At 39.4% G+C, this 22,914-nt stretch overlaps 1 protein-coding gene across 1 annotated transcript; it reads right to left on the bottom strand.

Moving 5' to 3' along the window:
- Window positions 1-627: 627 nt before the first annotated feature.
- Window positions 628-13,461, bottom strand: LOC117326787 (splicing factor 3A subunit 2-like). The gene is made up of 2 exons (XM_033883511.1): window positions 13,447-13,461; window positions 628-2,082 (listed from the first exon to the last, which is right to left on the bottom strand). Exons 1-2 carry the CDS (start codon window positions 13,459-13,461, stop codon window positions 628-630), a joined length of 1,470 nt encoding a protein of 489 aa, XP_033739402.1.
- Between the last annotated feature and the right edge of the window lie 9,453 nt (window positions 13,462-22,914).

The raw sequence follows: 22,914 nt of genomic DNA, 5'->3' as shown, positions 1-22,914 counted from the left end.
TATGATATGTAATTAAGAGTTGTCCCTCTTTGCACAGTTTATCGACAGTAGAAAATGCAACAGTATGTATAGTCAAAATAGGTCGAAAAAAATCGAAATCTGGAAAGGGAGATGAAAAAAAAGGTAATTCCATAATTTAAACATATTTCATTTTCATCAAAAGCATAAAGGATATGGCACAAAGTATAACAACATTAGTAAGGCCCTATCCACAATACATTATATATAAATTGAGGAATAGCATATATGATCACAATGAGTACCATTTTTACACAAATAATTAAAAACAAAAACAAAAAACATAAAGAATAAAAACATCAACTTAATATTTTTATGAATCAGTTCAGACATCCCTGTACTTTATTTTGGTAAATCACACGAACTGAGGGGACCAGGGATGTACCGACGGATGGGGAGGATGGGAGGACGGGGAGGATGGGAGGATGGGAGGATAAGGAGGATGAGGAGGATGGGAGGATGGGAGGATGGGAGGATGGGAGGATGGGAGGATAAGGAGAATGGGAGGATGAGGAGGATGGGAGGATGGGAGGATGAGGAGGATGGGAGGATGGGAGGATGGGAGGATGGGCGGATGGGTGGATAAAGAGGATGGGAGGATCATGAGTATTAGAGGATGGAGGATGAGGAGGATGGGAGGATGGGAGGATAAGGAGGATGGGAGGATGAGGAGGATGGGAGGATGGGAGGATGGGAGGATGAGGAAGATGGGAGGATGGGAGGATGAGGAGGATGGGAGGATGGGAGAATGAGGAGGATGGGAGGATGGGATGACGGGAGGATGGGGAGGATGGGAGGATGAGGAGGATGGGAGGATGGGAGAATAAGGAGGATGGGAGGATGAGGAGGATGGGAGGATGGGAGGATGGGAGGATGAGGAGGATGGGAGGATAGGAGGATGGGAGGATGGGAGGATGAGGAGGATGGGAGGATGGGAGAATGAGGAGGATGGGAGGATGGGATGACGGGAGGTTGGGAGGATGGGAGGATGGGAGGATGAGGAGGATGGGAGGATGGGAGGATGGGAGGATGAGGAGGATGGGAGGAAGGGAGGATGGAAGGATTAGGAGGATGGGAGGATGGGAGGATGAGGCGGATGGGAGGATGGGAGGATGAGGAGGATGGGATGATGTGAGGATGAGGAGGATGGGGAGGATGGGAGGATGGGAGGATGGGAGGATGGGAGGATAAGGAGGAATGGAGGATGAGGAGGATGGGAGGATGGGAGGATGGGAGGATGAGGAGGATGGGCGATGGGAGGATGGGAGGATGGGAGGAAGGGAGGATGGGAGGATGGGAGGATGAGGAGGATGGGAGGATGGGCGGTTGGGAGGATAAGGAGGATGGAAGGATAAGAAGAATGGGAGGGTGGGAGGATGGGAGGATAAGGAGGATGGGAGGATGGGAGGATGGGAGGATGAGGAGGATGGGAGGATGGGAGGATGGGAGGATGGGAGGATGGGAGGATAAGGAGGAATGGAGGATGAGGAGGATGGGAGGATGAGGAGGATGGGCGATGGGAGGATGGGAGGATGGGAGGAAGGGAGGATGGGAGGATGGGAGGATGAGGAGGATGGGAGGATGGGAGGATGAGGAGGATGGGAGGATGGGCGGTTGGGAGGATAAGGAGGATGGAAGGATAAGGAGAATGGGAGGGTGGGAGGATGGGAGGATAAGGAGGATGGAGGATGGGAGGATGGGAGGATGAGGAGGATGGGAGGATAAGGAGGAATGGAGGATGAGGAGGATGGGAGGATGAGGAGGATAAGGAGGATTAGAGGATGGGAGGATGGGAGGATGGGCGGATAAGGAGAATGGGAGGATGGGCGGATGGGGGGATGGGAGGATGAGGAGAGTAAGGAGGATGGGAGGATAATGAGTATTGGAGGATTGGAGGATGAGGAGGATGGGAGGATGGGAGGATGGGAGGATAAGGAGGATGGGAGGATGGGAGGAAGGGAGGATGAGGAGGATGGGAGGATGGGCGGATGGGAGGATGGGAGGATAAGGAGGATGGAAGGATAAGGAGAATTTTAACGTACTGTTATCCGTGACATATGTCGACTGTTGATCGTGATATTAACCCTATAACGTACTGTTATCTGTGACATATGTCAACTGTTGATCGTGATATTTACCCTATAACGTACTGTTATCGTGACATATGTCGACTGTTGATCGTGATATTTACCCTATAACGTACTGTTATCCGTGACATATGTCGACTGTTGATCGTGATATTTACCCTATAACGTACTGTTATCCCGACATATGTCGACTGTTGATCGTGATATTTACCCTATAACGTACTGTTATCTGTGACATATGTCGACCGTTGATCGTGATATTTACCCTATAACGTACTGTTATCGTGACATATGTCAACTGTTGATCGTGATATTTACCCTATAACGTACTGTTATCGTGACATATATCGACTGTTGATCGTGATATTTACCCTATAACGTACTGTTATCTCTGACATAGGTCGACTGTTGATCGTGATATTTACCCTATAACGTACTGTTATCTGTGACATATGTCGACTGTTGATCGTGATATTTACCCTATAACGTACTGTTATCTGTGACATATGTCGACTGTTGATCGTGATATTTACCCTATAACGTACTGTTATCGTGACATATGTCGACTGTTGATTGTGATATTTACCTTATAACGTACTGTTATTCGTGACATATGTCGACTGTTGATCGTGATATTTACCCTATAACGTACTGTTATCGGTGACATATGTCGACTGTTGATCGTGATATTTACCCTATACATCTCATGTAACGTACTGTTATCTGTGACATTTGTCGACTGTTGATCGTGATATTTACCCTATAACGTACTGTTATCTGTGACATATGTCGACTGTTGATCGTGATATTTTACCCTATAACGTACTGTTATCGTGGCATATGTCGACTGTTGATCGTGATATTTACCCTATAACGTACTGTTATCGTGACATATGTCGACTGTTGATCGTGATATTTACCCTATAACGTACTGTTATCGTGACATATGTCGACTGTTGATCGTGATATTTACCCTATAACGTACTGTTATCGTGACATATGTCGACTGGTGATCGTGATATTTACCCTATAACGTACTGTTATCCCGACATATGTCGACTGTTGATCGTGATATTTACCCTATAACGTACTGTTATCGTGACATATGTCGACTGTTGATAGTGATATTTACCCTATAACGTACTGTTATCCGTGACATATGTCGACTGTTGATCGTGATATTTACCCTATAACGTACTGTTATCTGTGACATATGTCGACTGTTGATCGTGATATTTACCCTATAACGTACTGTTATCGTGACATATGTCGACTGTTGATCGTGATATTTACCCTATAACGTACTGTTATCGTGACATATGTCGACTGTTGATCGTGATATTTACCCTATAACGTACTGTTATCCCGACATATGTCGACTGTTGATCGTGATATTTACCCTATAACGTACTGTTATCGTGACATATGTCGACTGTTGATAGTGATATTTACCCTATAACGTACTGCTATCCGTGACATATGTCGACTGTTGATCGTGATATTTACCCTATAACGTACTGTTATCGTGACATATGTCGACTGTTGATCGTGATATTTACCCTATAACGTACTGTTATCGTGACATATGTCGACTGTTGATCGTTATATTTACCCTATAACGTACTGTTATCTAGGACATATGTCGACTGTTGATCGTGATATTTACCCTAAAACGTACTGTTATCTGTGACATATGTCGACTGTTGATCGTGATATTTACCCTATAACGTACTGTTATCGTGACATATGTCGACTGCTGATCGTGATATTTACCCTATAACGTACTGTTATCTGTGACATATGTCGACTGTTGATCGTGATATTTACCCTATAACGTTCTGTTATCTGTGACATATGTCGACTGTTGATCGTGATATTTACCCTATAACGTACTGTTATCCGTGACATATGTCGACTGTTGATCGTGATATTTACCCTATAATGTACTGTTATCGTGACATATGTCGACTGTTAATCGTGATATTTACCCTATAACGTACTGTTATCTGTGACATATGTCGACTGTTGATCGTGATATTTACCCTATAACGTACTGTTATCCGTGACATATGTCGACTGTTGATCGTGATATTTACCCTATAACGTACTGTTATCTGTGACATATGTCGACTGTTGATCGTGATATTTACCCTATAACGTACTGTTATCTGGGACATATGTCGACTGTTGATCGTGATATTTACCCTAAAACGTACTGTTATCTGTGACATATGTCGACTGTTGATCGTGATATTTACCCTATAACGTACTGTTATATGTGACATATGTCGACTGTTGATCGTGATATTTACCCTATAACGTACTGTTATCGTGACATATGTCGACTGTTGATCGTGATGTTTACCCTATAACGTACTGTTATCCATGACATATGTCGACTGTTGATCGTGATATTTACCCTATAACGTACTGTTATCCGTGACATATGTCGACTGTTGATCGTGATATTTACCCTATAACGTACTGTTATCCGTGACATATGTCGACTGTTGATCGTGATATTTACCCTATAACGTACTGTTATCCGTGACATATGTCGACTGTTGATCGTGATATTTACCCTATAACGTACTGTTATCGTGACATATGTCGACTGTTGATCGTGATATTTACCCTATAACGTACTGTTATCTGTGACATATGTCGACTGTTGATCGTGATATTTACCCTATAATGTACTGTATCGTGACATATGTCGACTGTTAATCGTGATATTTACCCTATAACGTACTGTTATCGTGACATATGTCGACTGTTGATCGTGATATTTACCCTATAACGTACTGTTATCTGTGACATATGTCGACTGTTGATCGTGATATTTACCCTATAACGTACTGTTATCGTGACATGTGTCGACTGTTGATCGTGATATTTACCCTATAACGTACTGTTATCTGTGACATATGTCGACTGTTGATCGTGGTATTTACCCTATAACGTACTGTTATCTGGGACATATGTCGACTGTTGATCGTGATATTTACCCTATAACGTACTGTTATCCGTGACTTATGTCGACTGTTGATCGTGATATTTACCCTATAATGTACTGTTATCGTGACATATGTCGACTGTTGATCGTGATATTTACCCTATAACGTACTGTTATCCGTGACATATGTCCACTGTTGATCGTGATATTTACCCTATAACGTACTGTTATCTGTGACATATGTCGACTGTTGATCGTGATATTTACCGTATAACGTACTGTTATCTGGGACATAGGTCGACTGTTGATCGTGATATTTACCCTATAACGTACTGTTATCGTGACATATGTCGACTGTTGATCGTGATATTTACCCTATAACGTACTGTTATCGTGACATATGTCGACTGTTGATCGTGATATTTACCCTAAAACGTACTGTTATCTGTGACATATGTCGACTGTTGATCGAGATATTTACCCTATAACGTACTGTTATCTGTGACATATGTCGACTGTTGATCGTGATATTTACCCTATAACGTACTGTTATCGTGACATATGTCGACTGTTGATCGTGATGTTTACCCTATAACGTACTGTTATCCATGACATATGTCGACTGTTGATCGTGATATTTACCCTATAACGTACTGTTATCGTGACATATGTCGACTGTTGATCGTGATATTTACCCTATAACGTACTGTTATCCGTGACATATGTCGACTGTTGATCGTGATATTTACCCTATAACGTACTATTATCCGTGACATATGTCGACTGTTGATCGTGATATTTACCCTATAACGTACTGTTATCCGTGACATATGTCGACTGTTGATCGTGCTATTTACCCTATATAGTACTGTTATCTGTGACATATGTCGACTGTTGATCGTGATATTTACCCTATAACGTACTGTTATCCGTGACATATGTCGACTGTTGATCGTGATATTTACCCTATAACGTACTGTTATCGTGACATATGTCGACTGTTGATCGTGATATTTACCCTATAACGTACTGTTATCTGTGACATATGTCGACTGTTGATCGTGATATTTACCCTATAACGTACTGTTATCGTGACATATGTCGACTGTTCATCGTGATATTAACCCTATAACGTACTGTTATCGTGACATATGTCAACTGTTGATCGTGATATTTACCCTATAACGTACTGTTATCTGTGACATATATCGACTGTTCATCGTGATATTTACCCTATAACGTACTGTTATCCGTGACATACGTCGACTGTTGATCGTGATATTTACCCTATAATGTACTGTTATCCGTGACATATGTCGACTGTTGATCGTGATATTTACCCTATAACGTACTGTTATCTGTGACATATGTCGACTGTTGATCGTGATATTTACCCTATAACGTACTGTTATCCGTGACATATGTCGACTGTTGATCGTGATATTTATCCTATAACCTACTGTTATCGTGACATATGTCGACTGTTGATCGTGATATTTACCCTATAATGCACTGTTATCCGTGACATATGTCGACTGTTGATCGTGATATTTACCCTATAACGTACTGTTATCTGTGACATATGTCGACTGTTGATCGTGATATTTACCCTATAACGTACTGTTATCGTGACATATGTCGACTGTTGATCGTGATATTTACCCTATAACGTACTGTTATCCGTGACATATGTCGACTGTTGATCGTGATATTTACCCTATAACGTACTGTTATCGTGACATATGTCGACTGTTGATCTAGATATTTACCCTATAACGTACTGTTATCCGTGACATATGTCGACTGTTGATCGTGATATTTATCCTATAACGTACTGTTATCGTGACATATGTCGACTGTTGATCGTGATATTTACCCTATAACGTACTGTTATCCGTGACATATGTCGACTGTTGATCGTGATATTTACCCTATAACGTACTGTTATCTGTGACATATGTCGACTGTTGATCGTGATATTTACCCTATAACGTACTGTTATCCGTGACATAGGTCGACTGTTAATCGTGATATTTACCCTGATAAACACTACAAAGGTAAAATTGTCGCCTTCGCGATTTAAAAAGAAAATGCTCTATTTCTTTTGGGAGACTCCTAGTTGTTACAATAAGCGTTACCTTAACTTCGTGATTCCTGTGTTTCTGCCTCAGTCTACCCTTTGAGGGCGTTGCATGATTCGTTTGAGGTTAGAATTGCGTCGAAATAGTTCTCGATAGGGAAATCAACACTCTCCTATAACCAATCTGACAAACATAACTATTTTCCTTAACGGGTTTTAAAAGACTTCATATAAGACTCAGGCTTAATTATTTTTGTTCTTTTTTTTTATTATTATTATTTCTGAGGCACGTATAACAATTGGTTTGAACATTTGGTGCATGTTCCAATGGTTTCATATTTCAGAATTCACATTTAAAATGTCGTTAATAGAGTTACTTTACAAGAATACTTTTGTACACGTATTATCTATACTACTTGTTTTTCTTAATAGATATATAAAAATAACAATATGAATCGACAGGGGTACACTTTACTAAGGTAACTGAGATTCATATATGTATCATACGTTGTCTCCGTAATAATGGTTGGGAAACATTATCAGACGTAATATTAAACAAACCAACAAACAAAAACTAAATTTCGGTAAGTCCTACAAAAAGGCCATAGTTCGATTCCCCGATCGGACGTGAAGAGGAACGCTGCCCTCTTTTGGTTTGTTTGGTTTGTTTTTGTTTAACGTCCTATTAACAGCCAGGGTCATTTAAGGACGTGCCAGGTTTTGGAGGTGGAGGAAAGCCGGAGTACCCGGAGAAAAACCACCGGCCTGCGGTCAGTACCTGGCAACTGCCCCACGTAGGTTTCGAACTCGCAACCCAGAGGTGGAGGGCTAGTGATAAAGTGTCGGGACACCTTAACCACTCGGCCATGGCGGCCCCCAACGCTGCCCTCCGTCGAGCCATGAAGAGTGCAAGTTATTGATATAATTTATTATTCATTCATTTGCTACGAGACGATTGTTAGTGGGGATAATGCGGTTAAAAGTTGAAATGACACATATCATATAATTCCTATCAAGTCCAGAAAAAGATTTTAAGATATACAGACATTCACATATTTATATATGTATTTAAAATGTGTTGTTATGTAAATTTATTAATATTGTCTAGGCCATTTTCGGAGAGGGCTTTTATAAGTTGTGAAAAGTTGTGCCCTATCCTTTTGTCCAAATGACAATAAAATAAGTTTAAACTTAAATATAATTCGTACACAAACGTGACATTTTGTACATATTTACATGTATGTTTAAAGTCTCTACTTTAAAATTTGGTTTTCTTTTAACTCATTCCCTGTGAAGATTTTTGTAAGATATATCTATAAAGTAAAGAGTTCATATAATTATGATACAATAAAATAACAATTATCGAATATCAATCAAATAGTAATGCAGAAAGTCGTCTTCGACATTAACATTTTATACTCCTATTTTTTTCTAATGAAATAATCTCATACGTCATCATAAGTAAAATTTGCTGTAAAACACTTAATTTAAATCATTGAATGAAAAATAAAAACCAAATATGATGCAAAAAGATAAAAGTGAATATATATATATATACAATGGAGTTTGGAAACTACAACTAATCAAAGCCTACACTTGTACACCGAATCTTCTCCTTCATCAATACCGACATTTCTTGGTAGTATACAATATGTCCATTTCATTTCATGAAACAGTGATCCTGAAATTAACATAAGATCAATCACGTGTTCACGAAATCGAAATCCCTTGTCAGTTACGTGTGTTCTTCAGTCACAGAAACAAAAAAATCAGATGTCATGTTTCATTCACTGTAAATTTTACATCGATATTTTTTTCATCCATTACATAAGATGTTGCATACAAAGATTTCTTCTTAATCTTTAAAGACATTGAAATGAATAATTCAAAAATATTACATTATTTTTTGTATTGCAAAAAAAAACGTATTTGACGTTAATGTTTTGGTCATCAAATAAAATAAAAAACGTATAATGCAAAATCCGTACATTGTTTGAAATTTTAAAAGACGTGTGGCGCCAATGTGAGGAAAATGGCGATTGCACTTTCCGAAATTCGACTGATAGATCTAATCAACCATCTCAATTGAGATTTATAAAAGACGTTTTTATTTTTCCTATCTGTTTTTTTCTGTTGATGTTGTAGTATGGGCGAACTTTCTAGAATAGTACAGTTCTCTGTCTAAATCAGGACGGAAGACAACCGTCACATTCAGAATAAATGACAAATTTGAGCGGGTAACAGAAAACTATCCTCTTGAATTGTGGGTAATTGGCATGTGTCCGCCCATGCGCATTAAGAGATTCGTTCTGCAGAAGAAATGGATCGATCGGTCTTGATATGAGAGATTAATGGTTTCCATAACATTGCACATGTCTTAAAATCAGGGTATACGGCTTGGGATGTCATAGAATTTTCTGATAGTTGACATGTTTTGTGAAATAATTCTTATTCTGTGGAATATGGTTACTTCTAAATTGTAATTTTCAAATATTTCTTTTTTCTCCCACAAAATGACATGTCGGTGTATGCATGGGAATGGTTCAGTGCCAAAAATGACTCATGATAATTAGTTTTAAAGTGAAAAAAGAAAAGATTGTTTTTTTTTGTTTTTGTTTTTTAAATTTCATTTAAATGACGCAATAACAGAACATATCACAACACAGCACAATGCTTACATTAAAACAATACAAACAACGTAAATTTTAATACATTATTGTAAAATACATTATTTCTCAGGCTGAATATTTGAATTTGTCAATTTTATTTTGACAATTAAAACATGATTAACATTGCTTTGTGCGTATGAATCTGTGTCTAATTCACAAAAGTATATCTGTTGTGTGTTTATTGAGATCTGAAAACACCATCTGGAAATGCAATAGAGGGGAGGTTCTACGAGTATATCGAAACGAGGGGGCCCATAGTTTCGCATACCTATGAACAGGTTTAAACAACTTGTAACTGTAAAGATCTGTCGATTTGATTACAATTCCATAGACTTCATACTTGTACATTAGTACACGTGTACATATACACGTCATTGGTCATTTGCCTGATGAAGGTGACAGAACAACACGAAAAAGCAGTCACTGAAACATATATGTTAAATTCTGTCATTGTGACACGTTCGTAATGGCATCTTTTATAACATTGTACATACAGACTCGGCTAAGGAGTTTAAGCGTAGTTCATTTGGTAGAGTAGAAAATTTTAAGCCATGCGTGAAGCGGTCATGGGTTCGATCGCTGGCGGGGACATTGACGTCATTGTTCTTTGTGTGGCGGCGTATCCTAGTTTTAAAATAGTTTAAAAGGTAACTCGGGAGCACATTGTACGTATTTATTTTTGCAATGCAATTATAAAAAAATGTACATTTCAAATGATAATTTTGGAGATACAGATTTCGACAAGTCGTTCTATTTTGATTTTCTAATGCGGCTTTTATGAAAACAATTTGAGGTAGCAAACATCCACCCCGTAATGAATTATGATTGGTACAGTACAAGCCAAATCGGCCTCTTGTTTAAATATGACAACTGATTTCGTAAGTATTTCCAAGGCATCTTCTTAGTTGGTCGATTTGACCTGGTATGTTGGTTTCACAGGGACTTCATAATTAGTTACAGTTTACATGTATTTGGACCTCCCCTAGTGTGTATATAGTGTGTATAGCACATTTTGAGACGTTTGGGCCAAGGGGAGGTCCAAATACATGTAGACTGTAACTTATTCTCAAGTCCCTGTGGTTGGTTGACGTCTGGAAGAAATCTGTGTTCTGCGAAGGTCGCCCAAATACGCCATTACCCGAGAACGATGACGGCCCTATACAAAATGATCTTAGTCATAAAAATTGAAACAATATATAACGATTGGAAAGCCAATATAAAACGTTTCGCTGACCCTTGTGGCAGCCGTACAAGTTTGATATGCATCAGAAATCCCAGGGGACAGCAAGGTTCCCGTTTGAGCCAAAATATCAATCTTCTACAAACCAGAACTACTGTAATCGACTACTTTATTTCCGAAGTAAAGAAAAAACATTTATTTTACGACTATATTAGGTAGAGTTAGATTAGCCAGTTTTGTATGTACCCAGCCATTGTTTTATTCTAACTTTATTTTTATTGTATTTGATTTTACCTCGGGGAATAGTTTTAAGAATAAAAAGCGGGCATGTTTTTTCCTCAGTCTGTCCACGCAAATTATAGTTTTACTGAGATAGAAAAAACAAAGGTATCTATTTTTATACTCACATATGAGAAGAAGAAGAAGAAGAAGAAGAAGAAGAAGAAGAAGAAGAAGAAGAAGAAGAAGAAGAAGAAGAAGAAGAACAACAACAACAACAACAACAACAACAACAATTAAAACTTTCGTTAGATTTACATTTTTATTTCAATATGTGTAATGGATAATTATGATAAATGATTCAATAGCTGCGTAAAACAGCATGTATAAGTAAAATGAAACAAAAGATATTCTTCCAACTGAATGTTTCTTCAAACGAAGACAGGTGTAAGCATATCGTGTCGATGAAATTAACTCTTCGCAATTGAGTCTTCCTCCATTTTACGTTGCAACACCTCTTCCCCAGTTAAGATGTTAAATTCAATTTGCAGTATTGACTGAGTCATCCGTTAGTAAACTGTGTCCTTCCTGTCCAGAACTGCCCAACAGCCTCCGTGTCACCCACAGCCCCTAATTACTAATCACGGGACAGCCCTCTCCGCCTCCCTATCTCGTCCCATAGGACGACCGGAATTGGTCAGTAAGTCCACTTCCTAATGGCAGCTGACCACCACTAATGACTGTCGATGTGTTGTCTTGATTTAGAATCCGATCAGAAAATAATACCAATTAGCTAAACAATCCTTTCACGTTCAATTTAGTTGTACACAGAACATGCAGGAGAAACGTTTGGGACGGTTAGGGAGTATAAACAAGCGTTTTAATGACGCAGAACGTGTACTTCTCTTCACTTTTTTTAAAGAGTTCTTCACGGGCGATAATTTCAATAAGTTTAATTAAACGATCTTGCAGGGTTGGGATCAGGGTACCATAATTTGACAGGAAATCGGAGTATTCCGGGGAAACCCACCTTCTCTGTTAGGTGACCCCTAGGCCTTAGTTCGTCCGACCCTGAGGAGTCGAACCACGGTCGCCTATCTTTAGTAGACATGTGAAAAGCGATTGAAAATATCAATTCTGTCACCCGACCACCCAACATTTCCAATAAATACATGCATATTGCATCACTTGACCTGAACAATGTTACGGGTTCATATGGCGTTTAACTTTTTATAGATGAGATAACGTTATTTTGTTTCATTGAAACAAACAGTTTTATGGGAGAGAATCGTTGAAAACGTAACATCACAGCCCCAGAACTATTTAGGAGGGTTCGAATGTACCAATATTTTCATATTAGATACCATTTTACAGCATTTCTTCAAAAGTTTCATTCCAGATCCTTACTCCCTAAAGATGCATGTAGCTTATATAATATATAAAATAATTTGTACACAATAGAAATTTTGGGGACATTATACTTTAAATACAAGTATAACAATACCAGCGAAAATTAATATTGATCTTAAAATTCAGAGCTATTGTTTGTACAGCGGCGGTCAGTACTGGACAGATGGAAGTTGTAGGCGATCTCCAATCTCCATCAAACAAATGGTTTGCGAACTGACTACTCTGGGAATGATGAGAGATATAAGATGGCGCGATCGGTCACATGGGAGAAACGAATAATCAGCAAAGATAGGAGATTGAGAGGAAGGTCACGACCAGCCTAGGGATCAGCAATTAGTCGTATCGGTCAGCCCACCCGGGTTGGTCTGGTCAGTGTATCTTACTGGTCAACGGCTGGCTAAAGAATAGTGTCCAAACATGTCAAATCCAAAGGCCAGAATGCATGGTCAATGTCCACTCGTTAAAGTCATATATACAACATACAACAAGAGAGGGCGGCATGCACGTGCGACGGCAATATCAGGGCGCGTTCGGTTACTACTATAACAAGTGTAATTGTGCGCGTTTGAATAAGGCGCTGTGTTCTTGGTTGATAACTGCCATTGGCAATGAATTCAAGCATGCAAGTTCATGATTGCTTACCGCCACTGTTTAAAACAGATTAATATTTACTATGCTTAAAAACACATGTACATTACTTATTAAAAGTGTTGTGAAATAAAATAATCTCAGGTAAGCAAGGGAAGGATAACAAAAAAGTTGTTATAGAACCAACTTAAATCTATATTTACTTCGATTTCATCCGATGTTGTTGGACCTCTCTTTACCTTCAAAGCCGCCATCTTGTGCCGAATTTCCCGCTCATTTTTTTCCAGTACGATCGGGATGCCCCGGTCAGGCCGGCGAGAAAACGAGATGGGTCACTCGAGGGCTCTGTTTATGGGAAACCGACTATATCGACTTGACCAGGAAGGCGAAACGAGCAGCATGACAGAGTTATCTTTCGCGACACAGAACTTTCCGAGGTGTTCCGAACACAAATCATCAACAAAAAGTGTCAGATCAGCCAGAGAGCAGACGGTGATTTCATCTGGCTGATGTGTAATGGCACAGTTGGACATTGGGATTATTTGTGAATAAATCATTACAAAATACCCAATGTTGAACTTACTTTAATTTCCCACTGTAAAAATGTGAGTTTTTTTTCATATTGTCAGCTGATTGTTATCAATTGAAACCACTGTTGTTAAATCCTGTATTTTGGTATAATAAACAATTATTGCCTGCTTGGAGGGTGATATGACGATTTGCTTATCCAAGTTATGTTATATTTCCCATAGCCGTTGGCTGTTGGTGTGACCTTGATAACCGTCCTCATATGACCCTTGCTGCTTGTGTGACCTTTACACCCGTCCTCATATGACCCTGGCTGTTTGTGTGACCTTTACACTCATCCTCATATGACCCTTGCTGCTTGTGTGACCTTTACACCCGTCCTCATATGAACCTTGCTGTTGGTGTCTCCCTTGACAACCATCTTCAGATGGCATTGGCTGTAGATGTGACCTTGATAACCGTCCACGTATGACCTTGACTATTGCGAGGATATTGAAACCCTAAAACAAAACAAATTTGCCGGCCCCTTCGCTTAATAAAGGTGTCGATAAGGACGAGTGACCCTGTGATCAGTAGCGTGTGCCATGCTATCGAGTCCAGGACTACGAGGCCCATAATCCATGGACATTTTCTCAATATGGCTGTTAGTACTTTTCCTAAAACTAAACCATCTATATTAATTTAATGCACTAATCTGCGATGCTATAATATCTTTCTTAATTTCCCGTGTCATCGATTTAACAGTTTTCTTTGTAGTTTTTTTAAAACTAATTTGCATATTTCATTGTTAAGAAAATACTGGTTGTTTCAACAATGCATGACATGAAGAACTCCGTCAAACGTAAAATTTACAATGTTATTCCTTGGAGATTAGGGAAACTTGTGGCTAAGTTAGGAACTGACGCGCTGTGCATGCCTACTCGCCATAAATTATTGAAACCAAGCAGGAGCTAATACTACAAATATTGATAAAGTAGTGTTTTAAACTTTTGATAGCTGAAAAAGCATTACATCATAAACCTATTTCCTAGCCGTTTACGGAACCGTGCTCCTTCTCCGTCAAATTAACATATTAGCGGGCCCCGCGTGTATTTTCACTTCTAAAGTCTGACTGACAAGGCAAGGAGATGCATATGCGCGAGACTGACACAGATGAAGGTCCTAAATAGGTACTCATTCGAATATATATATATTTGGTATTTCCAGTTCTTGATTGGTTATTGGATTAATTTAACAATTTTTCATTGGAAAAAATAATACTGCCCTTTTATAGGCGACCATTGTGTCATCAAGGCTCTATACACAATATTTAAGAATGGCAAGGGATTATCTTATAGTAAGGACTGTATCAAGTGAAAAGTTCAAAAGCAAATTTCTTTCCGAGAATCATTTTAATAGAGACAAACTTCATATATTATAAATTTATACCACGATGTGTGACAAATATGACTTTTTATGTGCTTTGGTGATATTTTTTACCGCGTGCTCCTTTATTCTGTGTGAAGGTAATTAAACATGCATGGTTAATTATCGCTAATCCCAAAATGCGATGTATATTTCATCACTTCCTGTTTTTAACTTTCAGATAATGAGCAATCTGTGTTTTATTCATGATAATTTTGCCGCTTTTCACAAAGGCTGTTACATGGTCCCACGCGCTGTTACACGTGCAGTTTTTTTTTTCATCCAGTGACATATTTTCAAAAATTATTATCAACTAAAATTTTGTCTAAAATTTTATCAGAATACATTCCTACAATAGATTGAAATTAATGGAAAAAAAATAATAAAATATAGCAAAAATGCATTTATAGATATAAACAAAACATAAGTTAAAACACAAATCAATTAAAATAAAACAAAAAAAAACAAAAGTTAAGTACCCGTTCACGTATGTACATGACATACAATCAGCAAATGCTTATTTGTTTTTAATTCATTTCCACATTATCATATTTCTATATTTTCAGCATTAAGAAGAAAACAAAACCAAGGTTATTTTAGTCGGTCTGCGAAATGACCCCGCATGCGAACTTTATCAGCACGGTCGCACAGGAGCTTGATACGTTCCTATGACCCAGAGTGAAATATGACTTATGATAAGTAATGTGGGGGTCGGACTCTGAGGTCAATTATTTAATTGTGGGTTATATGAACGTGTCCAGCCCCCGTGGACGGGCGTGGCTCGATCCCTCGGACGGTGAAATGTAGAGGGTGCCAAGCCTACCCACTCTCTTGGTAGTCCATAGTTAAACTTTGTTGGTATTTAGTGTCGTCGTCATCGTTGTCGTTGTCGTTGCTGCTGTTGTTGTTGTTGTTGTTGTTGTTGTTGTGTGGGTGTGGGTGGAGGGGGGGGGGGGGGGGGGGGGGGGGTCGTCGAGGTGTGTTTGAGAAGGAGTCACACATTAGTAATCTTTTATAACATGTACTTTTTTGCTTTTTGTCGTTGGTTTTTTGTTTGTTTGTTTTTTTGTTCTTTTTATTGTTGAATTTTCGGGGCTAGATCGAATCCCATAGGGATATATATATGTTCTATATTTTTAGGGGATGACCTTGGATAGTACGGACCATTGAAGATTCATACAACGTGTTAAAGCCGCGTTTGTTTAATGCTTTTTTGTGATATTTTGATAGCAGGCTCTTTCTAAAAAAAATAATTAAAAATTCATAGTTAATTGCGCCTAATCCCCTAATGAGATACATATTTCATAACTTCTTTGTATCTATCCCCGGATAATGAACATTTAGCTATTTTCCGATTTTTTTTCTCACGGATGATTTGATGTATAATAACTTTACAATGGCTCATCTACCCACTCAGCCATAACCAGAACGGCAAATGCACAAAATTTAGTGGAACTTGCACGTAAACTTCCTCCGTTATTTCATAAAATGTTATGTTTTATCATTGGATAAGCGTTTGCGCGTGCTGATGATCTACGTCATGCTGTTTACTCATTTCTCGATGTCCTACATCAGTACCATCAACCTGCAGTGATCGTTTATCATAGCTCTTCTATAGCAAGGAGAAAAATACATGTTAAAGGTTCATATACTAGTATGTCTTTGTATTGAGATGTTATTCCGTGTATTTTTTTCATCTTGATTATTTCAGGTTTTTGAAATTTCATTTTCAAAACATTAACTCACGACCTACGTCACCAAATCGCTTAACCAGAAATATTCAAATCAAATACAGAAGTGCCAAGGCGATATAAAAAAAATCAAAAACAAAATAAAAACAAGAATTACAACACAACAACAACAACAACAACAACAACAAATTAAAGTATAAGGATTACAGTAAGACAGTTAATCGGAAAACCAGTAGGAAAACCACTCGGAAAACTAATTGGAAAACCAAAAGGAAAACCACTCGGAAAACCACTCGGAAAATCACTCGGAAAACCAATAGGAAGACCTTTAGGAAATTCAATAGGAAAACCACTTGGAAAAACTAATAGGAAAACCAATTCGAAAACCAATAGGAAATCTATTTGGAAAACCACTCGGAAAACAACTCGGGTGCATTTCCAAAGATTTGCTGGATAGTTTTTCGTGTGATGTATTTTATGAAAAAAGAATACCTGGAAATTAATAGAAATTTACATCATTTCCTTACTGTACATGATACTTTTGAAACAAAATCAATATTTAAATGTTTAGAAATCTCTAAAACGCTTTCATTTAAATTTTCAAAACTTGAAACGGTTGTAGCGATATATACATCTGTGTTGAAAACATGTACGCATGGGAAAATATATTTTCATTGCTACAAAATGGTAGGTTTTTGAAGTGAGGTTGCGTTTTTATTTTCAAACACAGATGCAAATATGTATTGACGTGTACTCAAAGGTGTATATTTTGATTTTACTTGTAAATATGTAAACAAAGAAATTATCAAAATAAAAAAAAAAGTATAATCAAGGTGCCCTAACCTCTAATTGGCCTTCCTGTATGTTTGGCCCTGTGTAGATGTATGTCGATTCAGTGTGATTACACTACACTTTCATCAACATTTGACAATGCTCTTTTATTTTAGCACCACTGCTTTGCTAATTATAATTTAGCAGCGCATGCACAGCTCCCTACTAAGGGCTACTAAGGGAATTGCAACCTTTGGTTGGATACTTTTTGCTTATAGCAATTATGCTTTCTTTTAAATGGCTGTGTCCCAAGAGAGGGAGTGCGAGCGTGAAAGAGGGACTTTCACAAACCTGTCGTTGTTTGGGACATGCTATTCACAGCATCTAGTTTGTTATTTTATATCTAAAATGTTCCATTTTGTTCATGGCAACTATTGGCTAAATCACTATATTATACATTCATTCGAAAAAAAAGGTGTATTTTTCTTCAGACATTATTTTCATTGTATCCTGAGAGAGAGAGGTTTTGTGACAGGCACCTTGATCGATCTCCTTTTCATATATTCAGTTCATGTATAACAAAAAGTCTTCAATGGTCGCTCCTTCGCCTGGCTCTCTGAACAACCTTGTGTGGAACTGTTAAAAATCGAACTTATGATGTTAAACCATTAACATTATCCAATATTACGACACCACTATGTAGAGGTTATCCACTTTACGTTAAGAAGTCCAATCGCCATTTATCGGATAAGTAGCCTGCTTGATACGTCTCTTCGTCTTTCAATCTGCTCATAAGTCTTACTCCGATGCGAGTACTTTTTTCAAGGAAGCAGACAGAGTGATTTCGTCGTGTGTACTTAGTACACATACAAACAACTATCTTACGTAGCTATTAGCGTAGCAGATTCTGTCGTAAGTGAGGAGTTGTGTATTTCAATGTTTCCTTGCACGAGACTTCCGCTGCTTGTTGAATATCAAGGCGACGTACATGTGGTGTTTTACAAGAGATGATGTGCCGATTTAAACACAGAAGTACACACGAAGAAAAATAAAAGAGCCCGTATATCTCTACGATATGCCTTAGGAAAGTTCTAAATGCGAATTTTCATATTTGTCAAGCACAGTCATAAATCTACCTACCCACATACTGTGCATGTAGAACTTCTGTTTTGCCAAAACGTTAGTGGGTGTGCTTTTCCGGTATGAGTTGGCGTCCCTGAAAAGAAGCGTGCGGTAACCGTATTTAACATCATGGTTTTGATAACGTGATGCTTTAAATAAAAATATCTCGATGTCATGCCGTGACTAAGGTTTCAATCTAGGTGTTGTATTTAAAAAAAGTTTACAGATATTCTTTAAAAAGTTTTTTTTTTTCGAGACCTGGCCACGTGGTACTTTTGGTTATGAGTGGGTCGTTGCGGTAAGATTTAGTGTTTTTGTTTTCACCAAAAACTCATGATCAGAAATGTAGCCATCCACACATAATTTTAACCACTATTTCGTACATGTAACCTTGGCCGACCATGCAAAGCCTTAAAGTCCTACTCCTTACCGCCGCAAACTACCCATAACAATTACCCCAAACCTCTTTGCATACTTATTTTCTTCATGATTGAAGGGTTACGCTATTTGAGCTTGCTTCAGTATTGAAGTAAAATATATTATTTTATTTAAACTAGACAGTCACTGTGTATGTCTTAAAGTAAAATTAGCCAAGCACAGAAAACAAGTAATAGACTCGAGTCTATTTGACCTTGAAGCAGAAACTGTCTGTGTGTACGTAAACTGTAAGTCTGTTGAACAATTGATGAGATAGAGAAACGAAATTAGATGATTGAGTCAAGATGCTGAAAAATTGAACTTTGACCTTTGCGCATGTCTTAGAGAATACAGCCAACAACCCGGTTATTATGGCAAAGACCTATTCAATACAAAGATATTTGCATTTAAATGTTATATTTGCATTCAACAGCACTTTCAAATAATCCAAGACATATATCTCAATATCCTGCAAACAACCTAGACACATTTATTTCTTCATCAGGGATTTTTTTTTTTCTTTTTTTTTTTAATATCTTTTAGAGTTCGGATTTTCCTAAACGCTCTTTTAAATCTGTAGATCTTAAAGCTGTAATGATACATTTGAAGCTTGATAAAGATGTTGGACGCACCGAAATTTTAGGGGACGTAGTGAAGTCCGGAAAAGACGGAGTAGTAGTAGTATTAGACCGGTTACCTAAGCCATTACAACCTCGTGCTATGATCATGTTTCATGAGTTTTCAATTGTTTTATTGATGGCGGAATGTGGCAGATTTGACAGGGGATAATTCGTCGAATCAGTTGAGATCAGTTAAGGTAACGATCACAAAATGCACAAAGGCCTACACGTGATTTATGATGGTACGGAGAACTATCGCCAGTTCTTGGTTCGCAAACAAAATGACACAAACGGTTTGTAGTCGGTGCAGTCGTAAGACGTAATTAGATTTTCTCGAGCGTCCGCTTTACGAGAGCAGAGGGAGATGCGCCGATGACACAACTCGACAAAAGAGAAGAAAATCCATACTTGACAATAATTGCATAGATTGTGGCTAAGTCTACCGGTAAGGCATTGGATTGTTCTACCGATAAGACGAGGCAGCTTTCTACAGCGAAACACTATTGACATTTGGTAGGGTAGTCAATTCAGAATGCGGTCCAATATCACAACGACAGTGAATAAATTAGTTTAAGAGAAGAAGACATATGTTGTTGGTAGATTATGAACGTGTCAAGGTCAGAATGGTAGAATGATTGCACTTGGGGTGGGGTTGGGAGTGGGGGGTAAGTTGTGGTCAGACTACAGAAGAGAGACAGTTTGTGTGAGGGGTGTATGTTGTGGTCAGACTACAGGAGAGAGACAGTTTGTGTGAGGGGTGTATGTTGTGGTCAGACTACAGGAGAGACAGTTTGTGTGAGGGGTGTATGTTGTGGTCAGACTACAGGAGAGAGACAGTTTGTGTGAGGGGTGTATGTTGTGGTCAGACTACAGGAGAGAGACAGTTTGTGTGAGGGGTGTATGTTGTGGTCAGACTACAGAAGAGAGACAGTTTGTGTGAGGGGTGTATGTTGTGGTCAGACTACAGGAGAGAGACAGTTTGTGTGAGGGGTATATGTTGTGGTCAGACTACAGGAGAGAGACAGTTTGTGTGAGGGGTGTATGTTGTGGTCAGACTACAGGAGAGAGACAGTTTGTGTGAGGGGTGTATGTTGTGGTCAGACTACAGAAGAGAGACAGTTTGTGTGAGGGGTGTATGTTGTGGTCAGACTACAGGAGAGAGACAGTTTGTGTGAGGGGTGTATGTTGTGGTCAGACTACAGGAGAGACAGTTTGTGTGAGGGGTGTATGTTGTGGTCAGACTACAGGAGAGAGACAGTTTGTTTGAGGGGCGTATGTTTTGGTCAGACTACAGAAGAGAGACAGTTTGTGTGAGGGGTGTATGTTGTGGTCAGACTACAGGAGAGAGACAGTTTGTGTGAGGGGTGTATGTTGTGGTCAGACTACAGGAGAGAGACAGTTTGTGTGAGGGGTGTATATTGTGGTCAGACTACAGGAGAGAGACAGTTTGTGTGAGGGGTGTATGTTGTGGTCAGACTACAGGAGAGAGACAGTTTGTGTGAGTGGTGTATGTTGTGGTCAGACTACAGGAGAGAGACAGTTTGTGTGAGGGGTGTATGTTGTGGTCAGACTACAGGAGAGAGACAGTTTGTGTGAGGGGTGTATGTTGTGGTCAGACTACAGAAGAGACTGTTTGTGTGAGGGGTGTATGTTGTGGTCAGACTACAGGAGAGAGACAGTTTGTGTGAGGGGTGTATGTTGTGGTCAGACTACAGGAGAGAGACAGTTTGTGTGAGGGGTGTATGTTGTGGTCAGACTACAGGGGAGAGACAGTTTGTGTGAGGGGTGTATGTTGTGGTCAGACTACAGGAGAGAGACAGTTTGTGTGAGGGGTGTATGTTGTGGTCAGACTACAGGAGAGAGACAGTTTGTGTGAGGGGTGTATGTTGTGGTCAGACTACAGAAGAGACTGTTTGTGTGAGGGGTGTATGTTGTGGTCAGACTACAGGAGAGAGACAGTTTGTGTGAGGGGTGTATGATGTGGTCAGACTACACGAAAGAGACAGTTTGTGTGAGGGGTGTATGTTGTGGTCAGACTACAGGAGAGAGACAGTTTGTGTGAGGGGTGTATGATGTGGTCAGACTACACGAAAGAGACAGTTTGTGTGAGGGGTGTATGTTGTGGTCAGACTACAGGAGAGACAGTTTGTGTGAGGGGTGTATGTTATCGTCAGACTACAGGAGAGAGACAGTTTGTGTGAGGGGTGTATGTTGTGGTCAGACTACAGGAGAGAGACAGTTTGTGTGAGGGGTGTATGTTGTGGTCAGACTACAGAAGAGAGACAGTTTGTGTGAGGGGTGTATGTTATCGTCAGACTACAGGAGAGAGACAGTTTGTGTGAGGGGTGTATGTTGTGGTCAGACTACAGGAGAGAGACAGTTTGTGTGAGGGGTGTATGTTGTGGTCAGACTACAGGTGAGAGACAGTTTGTGTGAGGGGTGTATGTTGTGGTCAGACTACAGGAGAGAGACAGTTTGTGTGAGGGGTGTATGTTGTGGTCAGACTACAGGAGAGAGACAGTTTGTGTGAGGGGTGTATGTTGTGGTCAGACTACAGGAGAGAGACAGTTTGTGTGAGGGGTGTATGATGTGGTCAGACTACAGGAGAGAGACAGTTTGTGTGAGGGGTGTATGTTGTGGTCAGACTACAGGAGAGAGACAGTTTGTGTGGGGGGTGTATGCTGTTGCCGGGCTACAGCAGAAAAGTTTCCTGAGTAGAGAGAGAGAAAGTATCCGAGTGGAGAAAAAAGGTTCCAGATTGGAGAGAGAAATTCTCGAAGTAGAGAGAGTGAGAACGGGGGGAGAGATAAGAAGTATCAGAGTGGAGTGAAAAATTATCTGAGTGTAGAGAGAAAGTGTCGGTGTGGAGAATATATCAGAGTAGAAAGAGAAGGTATCGGAGTGGAGAGAGAAAGTATCGGAGTGGAGAGAGAAAGTATCGGAGTGGAGAGAGAAAGTATCGGAGTGGAGAGAGAAAGTATCGGAGAGGAAAGAGAAAGTATCGGAGTGGAGAGAGAAAGTATCGGAGTGGAGAGAGAAAGTATCGGAGTGGAAAGAGAAAGTATCGGAGTTGAGAGAGAAAGTATCGGAGTGGAAAGAGAAAGTATCGGAGTGGAGAGGGGAAAGTATCGGAGTGGAGAGAGAAAGTATCGGA

This window comes from Pecten maximus, chromosome 5, assembly GCF_902652985.1.
Source record: "Pecten maximus chromosome 5, xPecMax1.1, whole genome shotgun sequence".
NCBI lineage: Eukaryota > Metazoa > Mollusca > Bivalvia > Pectinida > Pectinidae > Pecten > Pecten maximus.
The sequence above is the reverse complement of the archived record's forward strand: the minus strand, read 5'-3'. Positions and strand labels throughout refer to the sequence as shown.